We start from the raw sequence: 13,326 nt of genomic DNA, 5'->3' as shown, positions 1-13,326 counted from the left end.
CCTAGATTGCCTTGAAGAGACTGTTGGTAGAATTATGGATGTCAGAGATAATTCTGGTGAGGGCTCAGAAGGAAGTGAGGAGAGCTATAGAGAAAGTCTGTATCATCTTAGAGAATACATATGGTGCCAGCAACAGACTGTTGCTAGAAATGTGGATGTTAAATGTGCTTCTGGTGGGACTTCAAAAGAAAACGAACATGCGACTGGACAAGGGACGAAGGGCGATGCTTTTTACAAAGTGGCAAAGAACTTGTCTGAATTACGTTCAAATGTTTGGTGGAAGGTAGAACTTATAAGTGATGAACTTGGATATCTGGCTGACGAGATTTCTAAGCAAGATCTTAAAGAAGCCGCATGGGTTCTCCTTGCTACTCATAATAAAATGCAAAAGAAAGAGATGGACTTAAAAATGAACTGTGCAAAATTAAAATGGAACCTAAGGATTTGGAAAATTCTGCTGTACAAACTAAGGACACGTGTCCTAGAATATTCACCAAGGATGTGACTACACAATCTTTTGTTAAAGATATTAAGCCTGTGAGTGATGATGGATCTAACCAATTACCACAGCAGAAAATCCAGCTTAGACTGAAGGGGACAGAGGAAGAACAAAAGGAAAGAACCCTGTCTGCATCTTAGAATTCTACAGGCAGGAAACAAGTCAAAAGGGCTACATCTGTTGTCCTCCAGAAAAAGAAAAGGACCATCCCTGGAGCATCTTGGAGATTAGGAGAACTTTTGGAAGGAACACAGGAAGCAGAGCTGCCCTGGTCTCAAAGGGTAGAGCCACAGCCTCCTAGGTTTCAAAGAGACAAATCTTTACCTACTCCATTCTGGAATGTGGGGCTGCCATTCATGAGTGCCATGCATTGGGGCCATTGCCCAATGCTGAGGAGGCGGGGCTGCCATACCCAAGAGACAGAAGAATGGAGCTTGCCGAGGCCAAGAGGCTGAGGATGCCATTCAGATGGACTAGGAGAATGGGGCTGCTCAGAGCTGAGGTAGCAGATTTGCCATCCCAGTGGGCCTGTAAGACAGGGCTGAAGTCCAGGGTCAAGGGGCTTCCACCCAGGATCCAGAGAGCATGGTGAACACCCAGAGTCTGGAGGGAGGGGCCGTCGTCCAAATGGTCTTAGAGAACAGAGGATTATTTTCAAGGCTTGAGAGCTAATGCAATTTGTTCTGCTGGGTTTTGGGCTTGCTTAGTGCCCATTATCCATTCTTTTCCTCCCACCTGTAATGGAAATGTCTGCCTTGTGCCTATCCTACCATTGAACTTTGGAAGGTTCACAGATGAAGAGGAATTCTGCCCCAGGATGGAATATTCCTAAAGTCTCGCCCATATTTGATTTAGATGATTCAGAAGATCAGATTTTTGGACTTGGAGTTCAGGCTTTTAGGATGATGTGATAGGGTTAATGTGTTTTGCAAGTGGGAAAGACATGAATTTTGGGGGGTCAAAGGGTAGAATATTATGGATTGAACTGTGTCCCCCCAATATACGTGTTGTAAATCCTAACCTCTATGCCCACGGTATGGAAACGCTGGTGGCGTAGTGGTTAAGTGCTACAGCTGCTAACCAAAGAGTCGGCAGTTTGAATCTGCCAGGGGATCCTTGGAAACTCATGGGGCAGTTCTACTCTGTCCTATACGGTCGCTATGAGTCAGAATTGAATCAACGGCACTGGGTTTGGTTTTGGTTTTGGTATGCCCATGGTTATAATCCCACTTGGGAATGAGTTGTCTTTGTTATGTTAATGAGACAGCATTAGTGTGGAGTATGTCTTGACTCAATCTCTTTTGAGCTATAAGAGATTAAACAAGCAAGTGAGAGAAGCAAAGACAGGGGAAGAAAGATGCCAAGCCACATGAAGACCACCTAAGAGCAGATGTTCAGGAGAGACAAGGACCTTCCTCCAGAGCTGACAAAGAAAGAAAGCCTTTCCCTAGAGCTGGCTCTGAATTCAGACATGTAGCCTCCTAAACTGTGAGAGAATAAATTTCTGTTTGTTGAAGTGACCCACTTGTGGTATTTCTATTATAGCAGCACTAAATAACTAAAACACATAGGCAGCTAATTCCTCCTGGAAACCAGGAAAAGTATCCCAGATATTCAAGGGGTATCATAAGAATGTGTCAGATGTAACCAGATGAAGAATAGGAGAAGGTGGTTCCAGGTAACTGGAATGGCAAGAAAGTGACTGAGGCTTCAGCGAGCATCCTTTTTGTAGATCAGCTGGGCAGATCAATATCTCTTGGAATGTACTATGTCTACAAAGGTTAGCAGATAAAGCTGGAAAAGTAGAACCAGACTTGAAGGTCCTAAATTCTATGCTGAGAATTTGGACCATACACTCCTAGACACTAGAGAGTCCGAGGGGAGTTATTTAGATAGGAGTGCCGTGATTCCAGTTGCAGTTTAGATGTCTCTGGAATCACTTCCAATGGTGATCTGGCCAGCGGAGCAAGCAATAAATGACGATACTAATATTGGTTTAAAATTTCTATCTGTCTGTCTATCTATCTACCTATCTACCTACCTATCATCTATCTCTATATATATCTATCTTTGTAAATTTGAGAAACGTGGCGCTCTATATTAGCACTAGAATGGAAAATGCCATTTAATATTTAGGAGATACCGAGAAACTAAACATTTTTCTAAGTTTCCTGTTAGAGCGATTAGCTTGAAACAGTGAGTTCGCCCAGAGGTTCTCTTAATGTTTTGTTTTCTTGAAAATGTAGCACAAATATTTGGTCACCAGTCAAAAGTAGGCATATCAAGCCAAAGAGCTGCTCAGAAGCTGCCTCTACAGTGAGGGCACAGTGATGCATCTAGACCTGAGACCACGGTGGTACTCTAGGAACACATATGCAGGTGTGTGCATCTATTTATCTGAATACACACGCTTTCATTTTATTTAGATGGCAAGCAAAGGCTCCAGGACTGATTTAGAAGAGAAATCGTTAGCTGGTGTGCCCCTAGCAGCAGCAGGAGTTGCTGGCAGAGCAGTTTCTCATGCATGGTGGCAGCCCCAGAATCTCGGCAGTATCATAGCAACTTGCTGCCGGAATTTAAGATGGCTCCCATTCTTTTTTTTTTTTTTCTTCCCATTCTATCTTCCAAAGGGTCCTCCTTCATTTTACAGGGGATCTATTTTTTTTTTTTAATCTATTTTTTACCTACCGCAATACTCCAGAGGTGTGTGTACATTTTAGTATTTTATAATGTTTCCATTTAAGAGTACTTTCCACTCTGTTTTCTGTTTTCTGTAGAAACTCGCGCTGGGTCATGAAATGCAGTTTTCCTCAGATTCACAGAGCTCACATTCTCAGCAGCTGCTCTCCCCCACCACGTCTAAAAACCTAACAAATAATTCATAGTGTGTGGGAGGGCGAGATTTCCTATGAAAGGGAAATGGCTGCTTAGAAAGCCTGGGCTCCGCTCCCTCAGCCGGTTTGTATTAGAAAGAAGATAAATCTTGGCGAAAGCGCAGCACATTCAGTCCGCGCCGAGGCCATTTAAACTCGAATTCAGATGGCCGGCTCTGGGAAAACACCCGCCATCTTGAGGAACAAAGAGCCGAATGTTCCCGCACCAGGCCGTACTCACTGACTCCGGTTCTATGCTCATTCCAGCCCTTTGTTACCTGGGCGCTAGGTCCCCATCAAGCCCAGGCTTGGCAAGGACGGAAGCCCCTTTGAGACCAGGGCCTGGGAGGAAAGGGGGCGGGAGTGGGATGGGGACCCACGAGCTGTTAAGTCGGGGAAAGCCAGCATTTCCACGGGTCCCCGGAACCCCGCACTCCTGTCGTAGCCCCAGTCCTATGGACATTTCACTACCTAAATGTTACGGTTGGTAGCTTTCCCATATTTTAAACTGGAGAGCATTGAGAAGAGTAAAAGAGGAAATAATGATAAATTTGCACTGCAGTGGGTTTGTGGGTACATTCAATTCGTCTTCGCTCATTGGCTAAGTGTGCGTTGCCTAGGCAACGACGCACCGCTCCGCCGCAGGGTGGGCTGTCAGCCTCTGGCCTGCTCGCTGACCTTTAAGTGGTGAACGCACGCCGGCGCTGGGAGAAAATCTGAAAGCTAGATGTTTTGTAAGGGAGATACAAAGGTGGAAAAACACTTTGCATTAAGTAGACAATGCTTTTAAAATTTACTACCCACTTATCTACGTAAATCTGGCTATCAGCCTTCCTCGCTTACACCAATTACACCCTCCGTGTGATAGAGAAACATGAGATCACTTGAGAATTGTCATTAAAAATAATCAGACAATTGTGAGCGCAAATGTCATCTTAAAAGTTTAGGGAATATCTTGTTCCCTTCAGCTATACGGTCCGTTGTGTGGAACAAAGGTACAACAGTAATGTGCGGAAAAACAAATGTAGAATTTTATTTTACACAGCGATATTTCTACAATTTTCTCAGGAAGGGCAAACTTTAAAAATGTTTGCACTGTGCTTAGATAACTGCACGAGGTGGTGATGAAATACATACCCCTGACACCTTCGTGTCTGACACACAAGGACGTAGATGGAGAGGAATCATGTGCAATCCCAGGCAAAAAGAAATGCTGGGGCCCCGACCGGAAATGCACCACAGTAGGATCCGTTTGTTTGTTGTGAAAATCTCTGCCCGTCTCTTTGTCTCTTTTGGGAAATTATTTTGAATAAAGATGGTTAAAAAAAAAAAAAAAAGGTTAGCAGATCAACTGAAGGACTTCAGGAAAAGACGACAGCGGCATCAGCATTCAGCCTTTCGACACCAAATCAGCTCCTGGTGAAAACTGCGCAGCAACATAATCCCAAGTGGGGTGTGGGTGGGCGAAAGCCGGTAACTAGAAGGCTTCCTCGGCTCGCCCCTCCCTGGAGGCGGGGAGGGTGCAATGAGGGCATAAAAAGAAAGCAGATCTTGGACCAAAAAATTCACCAGGGGTATTATTTCCAGCCTCACCCCACCTCAAGTCCCCTCCCCTAAAGAAGCCCGAGAGGGAAGTGTCTTTTCATCTACATAATCTTGAACAAGGGTTTTCACCCGGGGCTCCGCGGAGATCTGGCTCTAAACCAAAGCTAAGAAATGAAACCGTTAGGTGACAGAGGCGGTCGGCCGGCTCGCATTACTCAGGGTGGAACCCAGACCTGGAGCGCAGCGCCTGGCTCCTCCTTCGCGCTTGCATCGCTCTGTCCTGCCCGAGCCGCTACCCGTGGCTCAGAGCTTACACCTGCCAGCACCCTTTCGGCCCGTGCCCGGTCACCTTCCCCAAGGGCTGGGCTCCCAAAGACAGGATTCCAGCCCAAGCCTGTTTTCTGGTCGCTGTGTGACCTTGAGAATCGGTTACCCTCGACGGTTTCTGCGTCTGCAGGAGCTGGATTAGAAATCTAGGGTCAGACCGGGGTCCCGCAGGCCTAAGTCCGAACCTCAAGAGCTGGGCATTTGGGCCATCTTCTCCCCTCGCTCTCGCCCAACCCCACCCTAACCTGGGACTGCCCGGCGAGTTCCAGTCTGGGCGCAGGGAGTGTTGGGGGAGGAAGAGGGAGCGGCTGGGTTTTGTTCTATGACTTCTCTTTCTGCTTTGGCATTGAATTGGGAGAAAGCCCCTCTTCCAGCCCACAGCGGGAAAGGAAGGCGAGGACAGCTTGCTGATAGTCCTGGGAGGGACGCACTCAACAGCTGCAAGCTCCATTCCTCTGTGGGAAGCCTCTCTCGCCAGAGGGTGAAAAGGGTCAGTCCCCCCGCAGATAGCAGGTCCAGCGTCGGGGGAGAGGCACCACCCTCGCGGCTTTGCAGGGAATGGGTTCACGGTTTGCAGCGGATGTATCCGCCACTCTCTCCCTCCTTCCAGCGTACGCACATTCGTCCTCTGGAGACACACGCGCGCGTGCACACACACGCACGCACGCACACGAAGAGCAACAAAGAGATCAGCTTCTTCCTCGAATACCTAGGCTGCGGATTTTTGCAGGGGAGGGTCCTGCTCCGCGTCTGCTCATGCGTTCGTGTGTGCGCCCGTGTCCCAGGGGCCGCTACCTCGCCGGTGAGCAGATTTTAGGCGTGTCCCCACCCCCAACCGCAGCACTCGGCTGGAGACCTCGTGGCCAGCCTCCGTCCAGCGCACTCGCGGTTACAGCCGCCACTGGGTCCGGAGCACAATGAATGGACAAAGCGAATGTTCGCGGCGGTGCCGGCGATCTCCACCCTTTGAGTCAGGAGCCGGGAGCGCCTGGCTGATTTTAAGTCCGCAATTGCAGAATGGATCCCACGCCTTTGTTCCGCCGGCAGCCCCGCCCCGAGACCCACTCAGGTTTCTGCCTGCGGGATAGTCCAAACTCCGCAGCAGCCACACCCACTTCCACTGTCGGGGAGCAAAAGCTAGCCTGCAGGGTTGGAGGGGACCTGGGCAGCAGCCCGGGCGCATGTGGACTCCGGGAGATGGTGGACAGGGGTCCCTGGGTGTTGCGGCTGCAGGGAAAGGAGGAAGTGGGCCTGCATAGAGACAAAGAAGGGAACCCGGCCGAGCGCATCTTGAGGCTGTTTGGCCGCAGGACCCTGGTGCGCGCCCCACAGACACCCACGTCCCAATCACACGTGACTTCCTCCAGGAGCCGCCTGTCGGTCCCCAAGGCTGTGTGCGGCGAGAAGTCGACTTCTGGGCAGTATTTGGCCTCCAGGACCGGAGAATGGGGACAGTGGTCTCACCGGCAGTGTGTGGGCAGGCGGAGCTTGGGGCATGGCAGAAGAGGAACGAGAATGAGCGCATGCAGCGCAGCCCCAGCCACAGCCACCACCCACCTGCCCGCCCCTCCACCTGCTCCCTTCTGTCCCCTTTCCCAGTGTCCAGGTCCCCCGCCCCGCTAACCCAACCGGAAGCCTGCACTAGCAGGCCGTCCCCGCCTCGCCACCCCCAGCTCCGCAACACCCGGCTTTCCCCCTTTTCTGGAAGCCCTAGACAATGCGCACGCCACCACCTCACTCTCGGAATCCCCACCCCTCGCCCGGCTGCAGGGCGGTGCTGATTGGCCGCGGGGCCCGGGTCCAGCCCACCTGTCTGTCTGCGGGGCTTGAAGCATTACGTCAGCTAGGCCAGAGGAACCGAGCGGGGGGGGGGGGGTCGGGCTGGGGGCGCGGCCTGAGCGGGCGCCCGCCCCCCTCCCCCGGCATAAAAGGCTGAGCTCGCTACTCCTCTGTTCTTTGCCACCCGGTTCCCAAGTGCGGTCTCCTTGCCCTCGCAGTGGGTGTGTAGGGAAGGACAGACAGATCGAGCGGACACCGCCCAGAACCGAGAAGGGAGCTAGCGAGACACCATGCGTGAGATCGTGCACATCCAGGCAGGCCAGTGCGGCAACCAGATCGGCGCCAAGGTGGGCCCGGGCCGGGGAGGGGTCTGGCTGGGGAACCGAGGGTCCCAACGGGGCGCTCACTCCGGGCTAGCCGGGCACGCTTGCCGTCCTGGGCAGGCTGGATCCCCGTAGAGCTTCGCTGCCGCTCAGTACTGCGGGAGTGAGGCGTTGCCACGCCCTAAGCGGATGGCCAGGGCTCGAGGCCACCCCCCGAGGCGGGGGGGGTGGGGGGCTTTCTTTGATTTTTGCTGTACCTCACACGGACGCTCGGCCACCCCCGATTTCGTCTCCTGCTCTGCCCACCCGGTCGCCGGGGAGGCGTGGTGTGTCTGTCTGCGGGGCAGCGCGCTCAACTAGGGTGGGGCCGGGCGACGCGGAGAATGGATTTTACTTGGTTGAACCGGAGTCAGGCTGCGGAGAGGGGGAGGGGGGGATAGGAGAGCGATTGTCGCGCGGTCGAAGTACGTGCTTTGGCTGTAAAATACCCCTCCTTGAATTCTGCCCCACCCCCTTCCCGCTGGCCCGAGTCCCCTGCGCACCCAGCCGCAGCCTCCGTCGGCGGTGAACCCGTAGCCCAGCCCAGCTGCTGCCGCTCGTACCTAGAAACCCTCTGCCACAGGGTGGGCGCCTAGCGCCTTCCTCCTCCCATGGGGACCCCAGCCTCCTGCCACGAGCAGCTGTTCTCCCGGGAAACGCCCAATTTCCATTTTTCTGACCCTGGAAAACCCAAGCCCTGCAGGCTGTGCCCCGGTCAGGCGGCCCTAAAAGCTCCCGAAGATTTGGTAGTCGCAACTGAATGGAAGGTTTTTTATTGTGAGGTGCGTCTCTGCGGTTGGCTAAATGCAGCCTTCTTCTTGTCGCAGTTTTGGGAGGTCATCAGTGATGAGCATGGTATCGACCCCACTGGCAGTTACCATGGCGACAGTGACTTGCAGCTGGAGAGAATCAATGTCTACTACAATGAAGCCACTGGTAATTGCCTTTACTCCTCCCCCTTTTTCCCCTGGGATGACCCCAGGGGTGTGGCACCTGGGAGGTCAAGACAGAAGGCTTAGGACTCCCCTCTCCACTGCCCTGTTTCAGGGTCTCTGCACTCACCCCAGTCCTTTGAAAGCCAGGTCCTCTTTGTTTGAGCCACAGCAGTGTCTGCTAGGAGGGAGCAGGGTGCTCTGCTTGCAGGTCTCAGTCCAGCTTTTGTCCTGTGCAGGTAACAAATATGTACCTCGGGCCATCCTGGTGGATCTGGAGCCTGGCACCATGGACTCAGTCAGGTCTGGGCCATTTGGCCAGATCTTCAGGCCGGACAACTTCGTGTTCGGTGAGTGACTGCATAGCTGAATGGTGTGGGCTGTTTTTACACTGGGCAGCTCACAGAGGAGGGTGGGGCTGCTGACGGGAGTGTGAGGAACATCCAGTTGTGGGCCAACTTAGTCCTCATATAGGCTAGAAAGTATTTGCCTTTCAACTTATAATAGCCGGGTGTCCTAGCCTTCCCTATTTATAATTATATCCATGACCAAATATTTTAATGTCTGGTCATTTTGGTGGTAACTTGAAATAATTTTAACTGAGTGCTGACTCACGGGTCTATATTAATAGGTTTAAGATAAAGAATTTAATCCGATCACTAGTGACTGATGAAGTCCTTTTCCCTCTGGCAGGCCAGAGTGGTGCCGGCAATAACTGGGCAAAGGGCCACTACACAGAGGGAGCAGAGCTGGTGGACTCCGTGCTGGATGTGGTGAGGAAGGAGTCTGAGAGCTGTGACTGTCTCCAGGGCTTCCAGCTGACCCACTCGCTGGGGGGTGGCACGGGGTCCGGGATGGGCACGCTGCTCATCAGCAAGATCAGGGAGGAGTACCCCGACCGCATCATGAACACCTTCAGCGTTATGCCTTCTCCCAAGGTGTCAGACACCGTGGTGGAACCCTACAATGCCACCCTCTCTGTCCACCAGCTGGTGGAGAACACCGATGAAACCTACTGCATTGACAATGAGGCCCTGTATGATATATGTTTCCGCACCCTGAAACTGACCACCCCCACATATGGGGACCTCAACCACCTGGTGTCGGCCACCATGAGCGGGGTCACCACCTGCCTGCGTTTCCCAGGCCAGCTGAATGCAGACCTCCGCAAACTGGCCGTGAATATGGTGCCCTTCCCCCGGCTGCACTTCTTCATGCCCGGCTTTGCCCCCCTGACCAGCCGGGGCAGCCAGCAGTACCGGGCCCTGACCGTTCCTGAGCTCACCCAGCAGATGTTCGACTCCAAGAACATGATGGCTGCCTGCGACCCCCGCCATGGCCGCTACCTGACGGTGGCCGCCATCTTCCGGGGCCGCATGTCCATGAAGGAGGTGGACGAGCAGATGCTCAACGTGCAGAACAAGAACAGCAGCTACTTCGTGGAGTGGATCCCCAACAACGTGAAGACGGCCGTGTGCGACATCCCACCCCGCGGCCTCAAGATGTCCGCCACCTTCATCGGCAACAGCACGGCCATCCAGGAGCTGTTCAAGCGCATCTCCGAGCAGTTCACCGCCATGTTCCGGCGCAAGGCCTTCCTGCACTGGTACACGGGCGAGGGCATGGATGAGATGGAGTTCACCGAGGCCGAGAGCAACATGAACGACCTGGTGTCCGAGTACCAGCAGTACCAGGACGCCACGGCCGACGAGCAAGGGGAGTTCGAAGAGGAGGAGGGCGAGGATGAGGCTTAAATTCAAAACTGAAAGCAGGTTAGGGAAAGATGTAGGAGGAAAGCTAGGGGGAGGGGGGCGTACGGGTGAAATCTCTGGCAGTTGAAGAAGCATGGTATATTTAGGTGTGCACTAGGTCTCTGGTGCTCTTCACTGTTGCCTGTCACTTTTTCCCCCCCTTTTTATTTTATTTTATTTTTTGTAATATTGATTACATCAGTGTAACATTTGCAATGTCTCTTAACTAGTGTTGTAATGGCTAAAATCACATAAACGTTTGTGTCCTTGATGGTGTCTGCTCTTCTTTCCCTTTTTCCCTTTATGGAGTTCTTTATTATCAATTTAAATGTAACTTTCAGAACACACTACATTAAATTCTTTTAAACAGGAACGGGATGGCAGGTTCAAATGAGTTCACTCTTTGTATGATAAAATTGAACCAACTACAATCATATCCAGTTTAAGATGGGAGAGCAACCTGAATTTAAAATGCCTTGAAATACATATTAGCTGAAAGGAGCACCTACTTGAAAGCACACTAAATATATTTTCATGTAGAAATCCTGATAAATAGATACCAAAAAGTCCAAACCAGTCAACTCCAGCTCATGGTGACCCCACGTGCATTAGAATAGAACTGCTCCATAGGGTTTTTAAGGCTGTGATGTTTTGCCAGGCCTTTTCCAGGGCACATCTGTGTGGGTTCAAACCACCAATATTTCAGTTAGTAGGCAAGCACTTAACCATTTGTACCATCCAGGGACTTCTAGATAAGTAGGTAGGTAGATGGCTGCCATGGAGTCAGATGTGACTTATGGCGACCTCATGTACACAAGAATGAAATGTTGCCAGTCCTGCACCATCCTCATGATTGCACACATGTTCAAGTACCTCCTTGTGGCTACTAAACTAATCCATCTCACCAAGAGTCTCCCTTGCCCTCACTGGCCCTCTGTTTCACCAAACATAGTGTCCTCCTCCAGGGATGAGTCTTTCCCAATGACATCTCCAAAGCCAGAAAGTCAGACAATGTTCTGTTGTGATCTACAAGGTTTTGCCTGGCTAATTTTCTGAAGTAATCTCTAGGCCTTTCTTCCCAGTCTGTCTTAGGTTAGAAGCCCTTCTGAAATCTGTCCACCATGGGTGACCCTACTGGTATTTGAAATACTGCTGGCATAGCTGCCAGCATCATAGTAGTAACATGCAAACCACCACAGTACAACAAACTGACAGGTGGTATAGGTAGAAATCCTTGTATGCCTTTATTTTCTTTACAAAATTATTGGATATGCACACAATACAAAATCCTAAAGCATAGTGTTAGGTGTAACTCCCTTAGTTCACAACTTTCCTCCCTGGAGGGCAACCATTCTTGTTGTCTTTCTTATATGCTTTCAGAAATCCGTTCTCAAACCTGTATAGATTATTCACTTTCTTCTACTCACACTTGGTATGATACTACAAACACTCATCTGCAGGCTAGTTTTTTCACTTAGCAGTATATCTTGATACAGAGAACTTCCTTTTTCATGGATACATAGTATACAGGAAACCCTGGTGGCCTAGTTGTTAAGTACTACAGCTGCTAACCAAGAGGTCTGCAGTTCAAATCCACCAGGCAATCCTTGGAAACTCTATGGGGCAGTTCTGCTCTGTCCTATACAGTGCCTATGAGTTGGAATTAACTTGAAGGCAGTGGGTTTACATAGTATCCATTATGGAGTTGTACCATGTTTTATTTAACTTGTTCTCTACCAGTGGGCATTTACATTGTTTATATTTTTTTCCTTTAGCATAGCACCACAATGAATAAGTTTGTGCATACATCATTGTGCCCATGAGGATAGCTATCCTGTAAATTCCTACAAGTGGAATTTTGTGTCAAATGGTATAGGATACTATGCCTTTTTAAACTAATGGAATCACCTGTACTTAGGTACAGTCACAGATTTAGAAATAGCTCATATGCTAAAATTTTGAAGCAACTTTTCGTCCCAGCAATCATATTTATACTATGTTACAAATGATTTGTACACGAGTTAACTGCACTTGAGTCTGTATGGAATTATAAATTCTGGGTTGTTGGAGAATTTTACTTTAAACATGCAAGCAGCAGTAATTGCCATAGTTTATTGCATTCCAACCCTGTGACATAGAGGGTAATTCGTCCAAGGTCAAATCTCCAAGATGTGGCAGAGCTGGGATTTGAACCCAAGTCTGATTCTAAACTTGAACTCGGTCACTAAAGGAGCCATTTCAGTAAATGATTAATATTATATGCTTTTCTAGAACAAATTATACTTTGTCAAAAAATGCCGACTGCTATGGTCAGTCACTTTCTAATTTTGGGAAGTGAATTGGAGTGTAAGTTATAAACCAATATACAATACTTATTTACATAACCATAGGAAGAAAAAAAATGGAACTGTAGATTTAAGCTTTTTCCAGTTTTTAGACAAATTCAAAATTAGAGAAAATATAATTTTAAATATCATATATTTATTTCATTCTCTTGATTACAGTCCTACTTAAATGTATTTAAAAAAAAAGTTGATGGGTGGGTAAGAGATTTTCATATTAAAGAGGTTGAAATATTTTTTGAAGAATGTTCCAAAGAAAAGCCTGAGCAGTGTCATTCTAAAGAGTGCAAAAATAAGTTAATTCTACCAATAGCTTCCATATATGGAAAGGAGAAGCGGTTCACAGTATTACACATCCTAGGAGATTGACCAAGTGATAAAAAAAAAAAAGATGAGTACGGTCAAACAAGGGTCAGGAGCCAGTGGCCTTAGCTCTGATTTTCTACATTTAACAGGCAACTGACAGGTGCTGCTGCTGCTGCTGAGCTTCCAACAACCTAACTGAAGGGTGGCATTGGTTTTAAAGGCTTCAACACTTGGGTTAACTGCCAGGGTTCCCTGGACCTACTCTCGGCCACTCATTCCCTACAACCTGTCAGACCAATGCCTAATAACTTTAGAGAACAGTGAGACAACAGCCAATTGCCTCTTGGCATGTTCTTGAGTGTTGTGCTTCCCTTTCCCACCCGGTGAGAAGGGCACAGGCAGGTATCAGCAGGCCGGCCTGCTCACCTGTCAGCATGCCCACATCTGCACATTGCCATGGTTCATTTGGCATGATTAGAACAGTGGGTGCCAGACTGACCAGTCATGCAGATGCTCTGGGCCCTCCAGAACTACCATGTGTATAACATAGACTTTAAATGTACACCTAGGATATCAGTTCAAAATCAGAAAACATTCAAACTCACCCCTA

General features: G+C 49.6%; 1 protein-coding gene across 1 annotated transcript; it reads left to right on the top strand.

Moving 5' to 3' along the window:
- Nucleotides 1-7,168: 7,168 nt before the first annotated feature.
- LOC126070493 (tubulin beta-2B chain) lies at nt 7,169-10,332 on the top strand. Its single transcript, XM_049874743.1, has 4 exons — nt 7,169-7,370; nt 8,213-8,321; nt 8,557-8,667; nt 9,011-10,332. The coding sequence occupies exons 1-4, from the start codon at nt 7,314-7,316 to the stop codon at nt 10,069-10,071; spliced, it is 1,338 nt and encodes a 445-aa protein (XP_049730700.1). The 5' UTR covers nt 7,169-7,313; the 3' UTR covers nt 10,072-10,332.
- Nucleotides 10,333-13,326: the final 2,994 nt, after the last annotated feature.

This window comes from Elephas maximus, chromosome 1 (genome assembly GCF_024166365.1).
Source record: "Elephas maximus indicus isolate mEleMax1 chromosome 1, mEleMax1 primary haplotype, whole genome shotgun sequence".
Classification (NCBI taxonomy): domain Eukaryota; kingdom Metazoa; phylum Chordata; class Mammalia; order Proboscidea; family Elephantidae; genus Elephas; species Elephas maximus.
The sequence above is the reverse complement of the archived record's forward strand: the minus strand, read 5'-3'. Positions and strand labels throughout refer to the sequence as shown.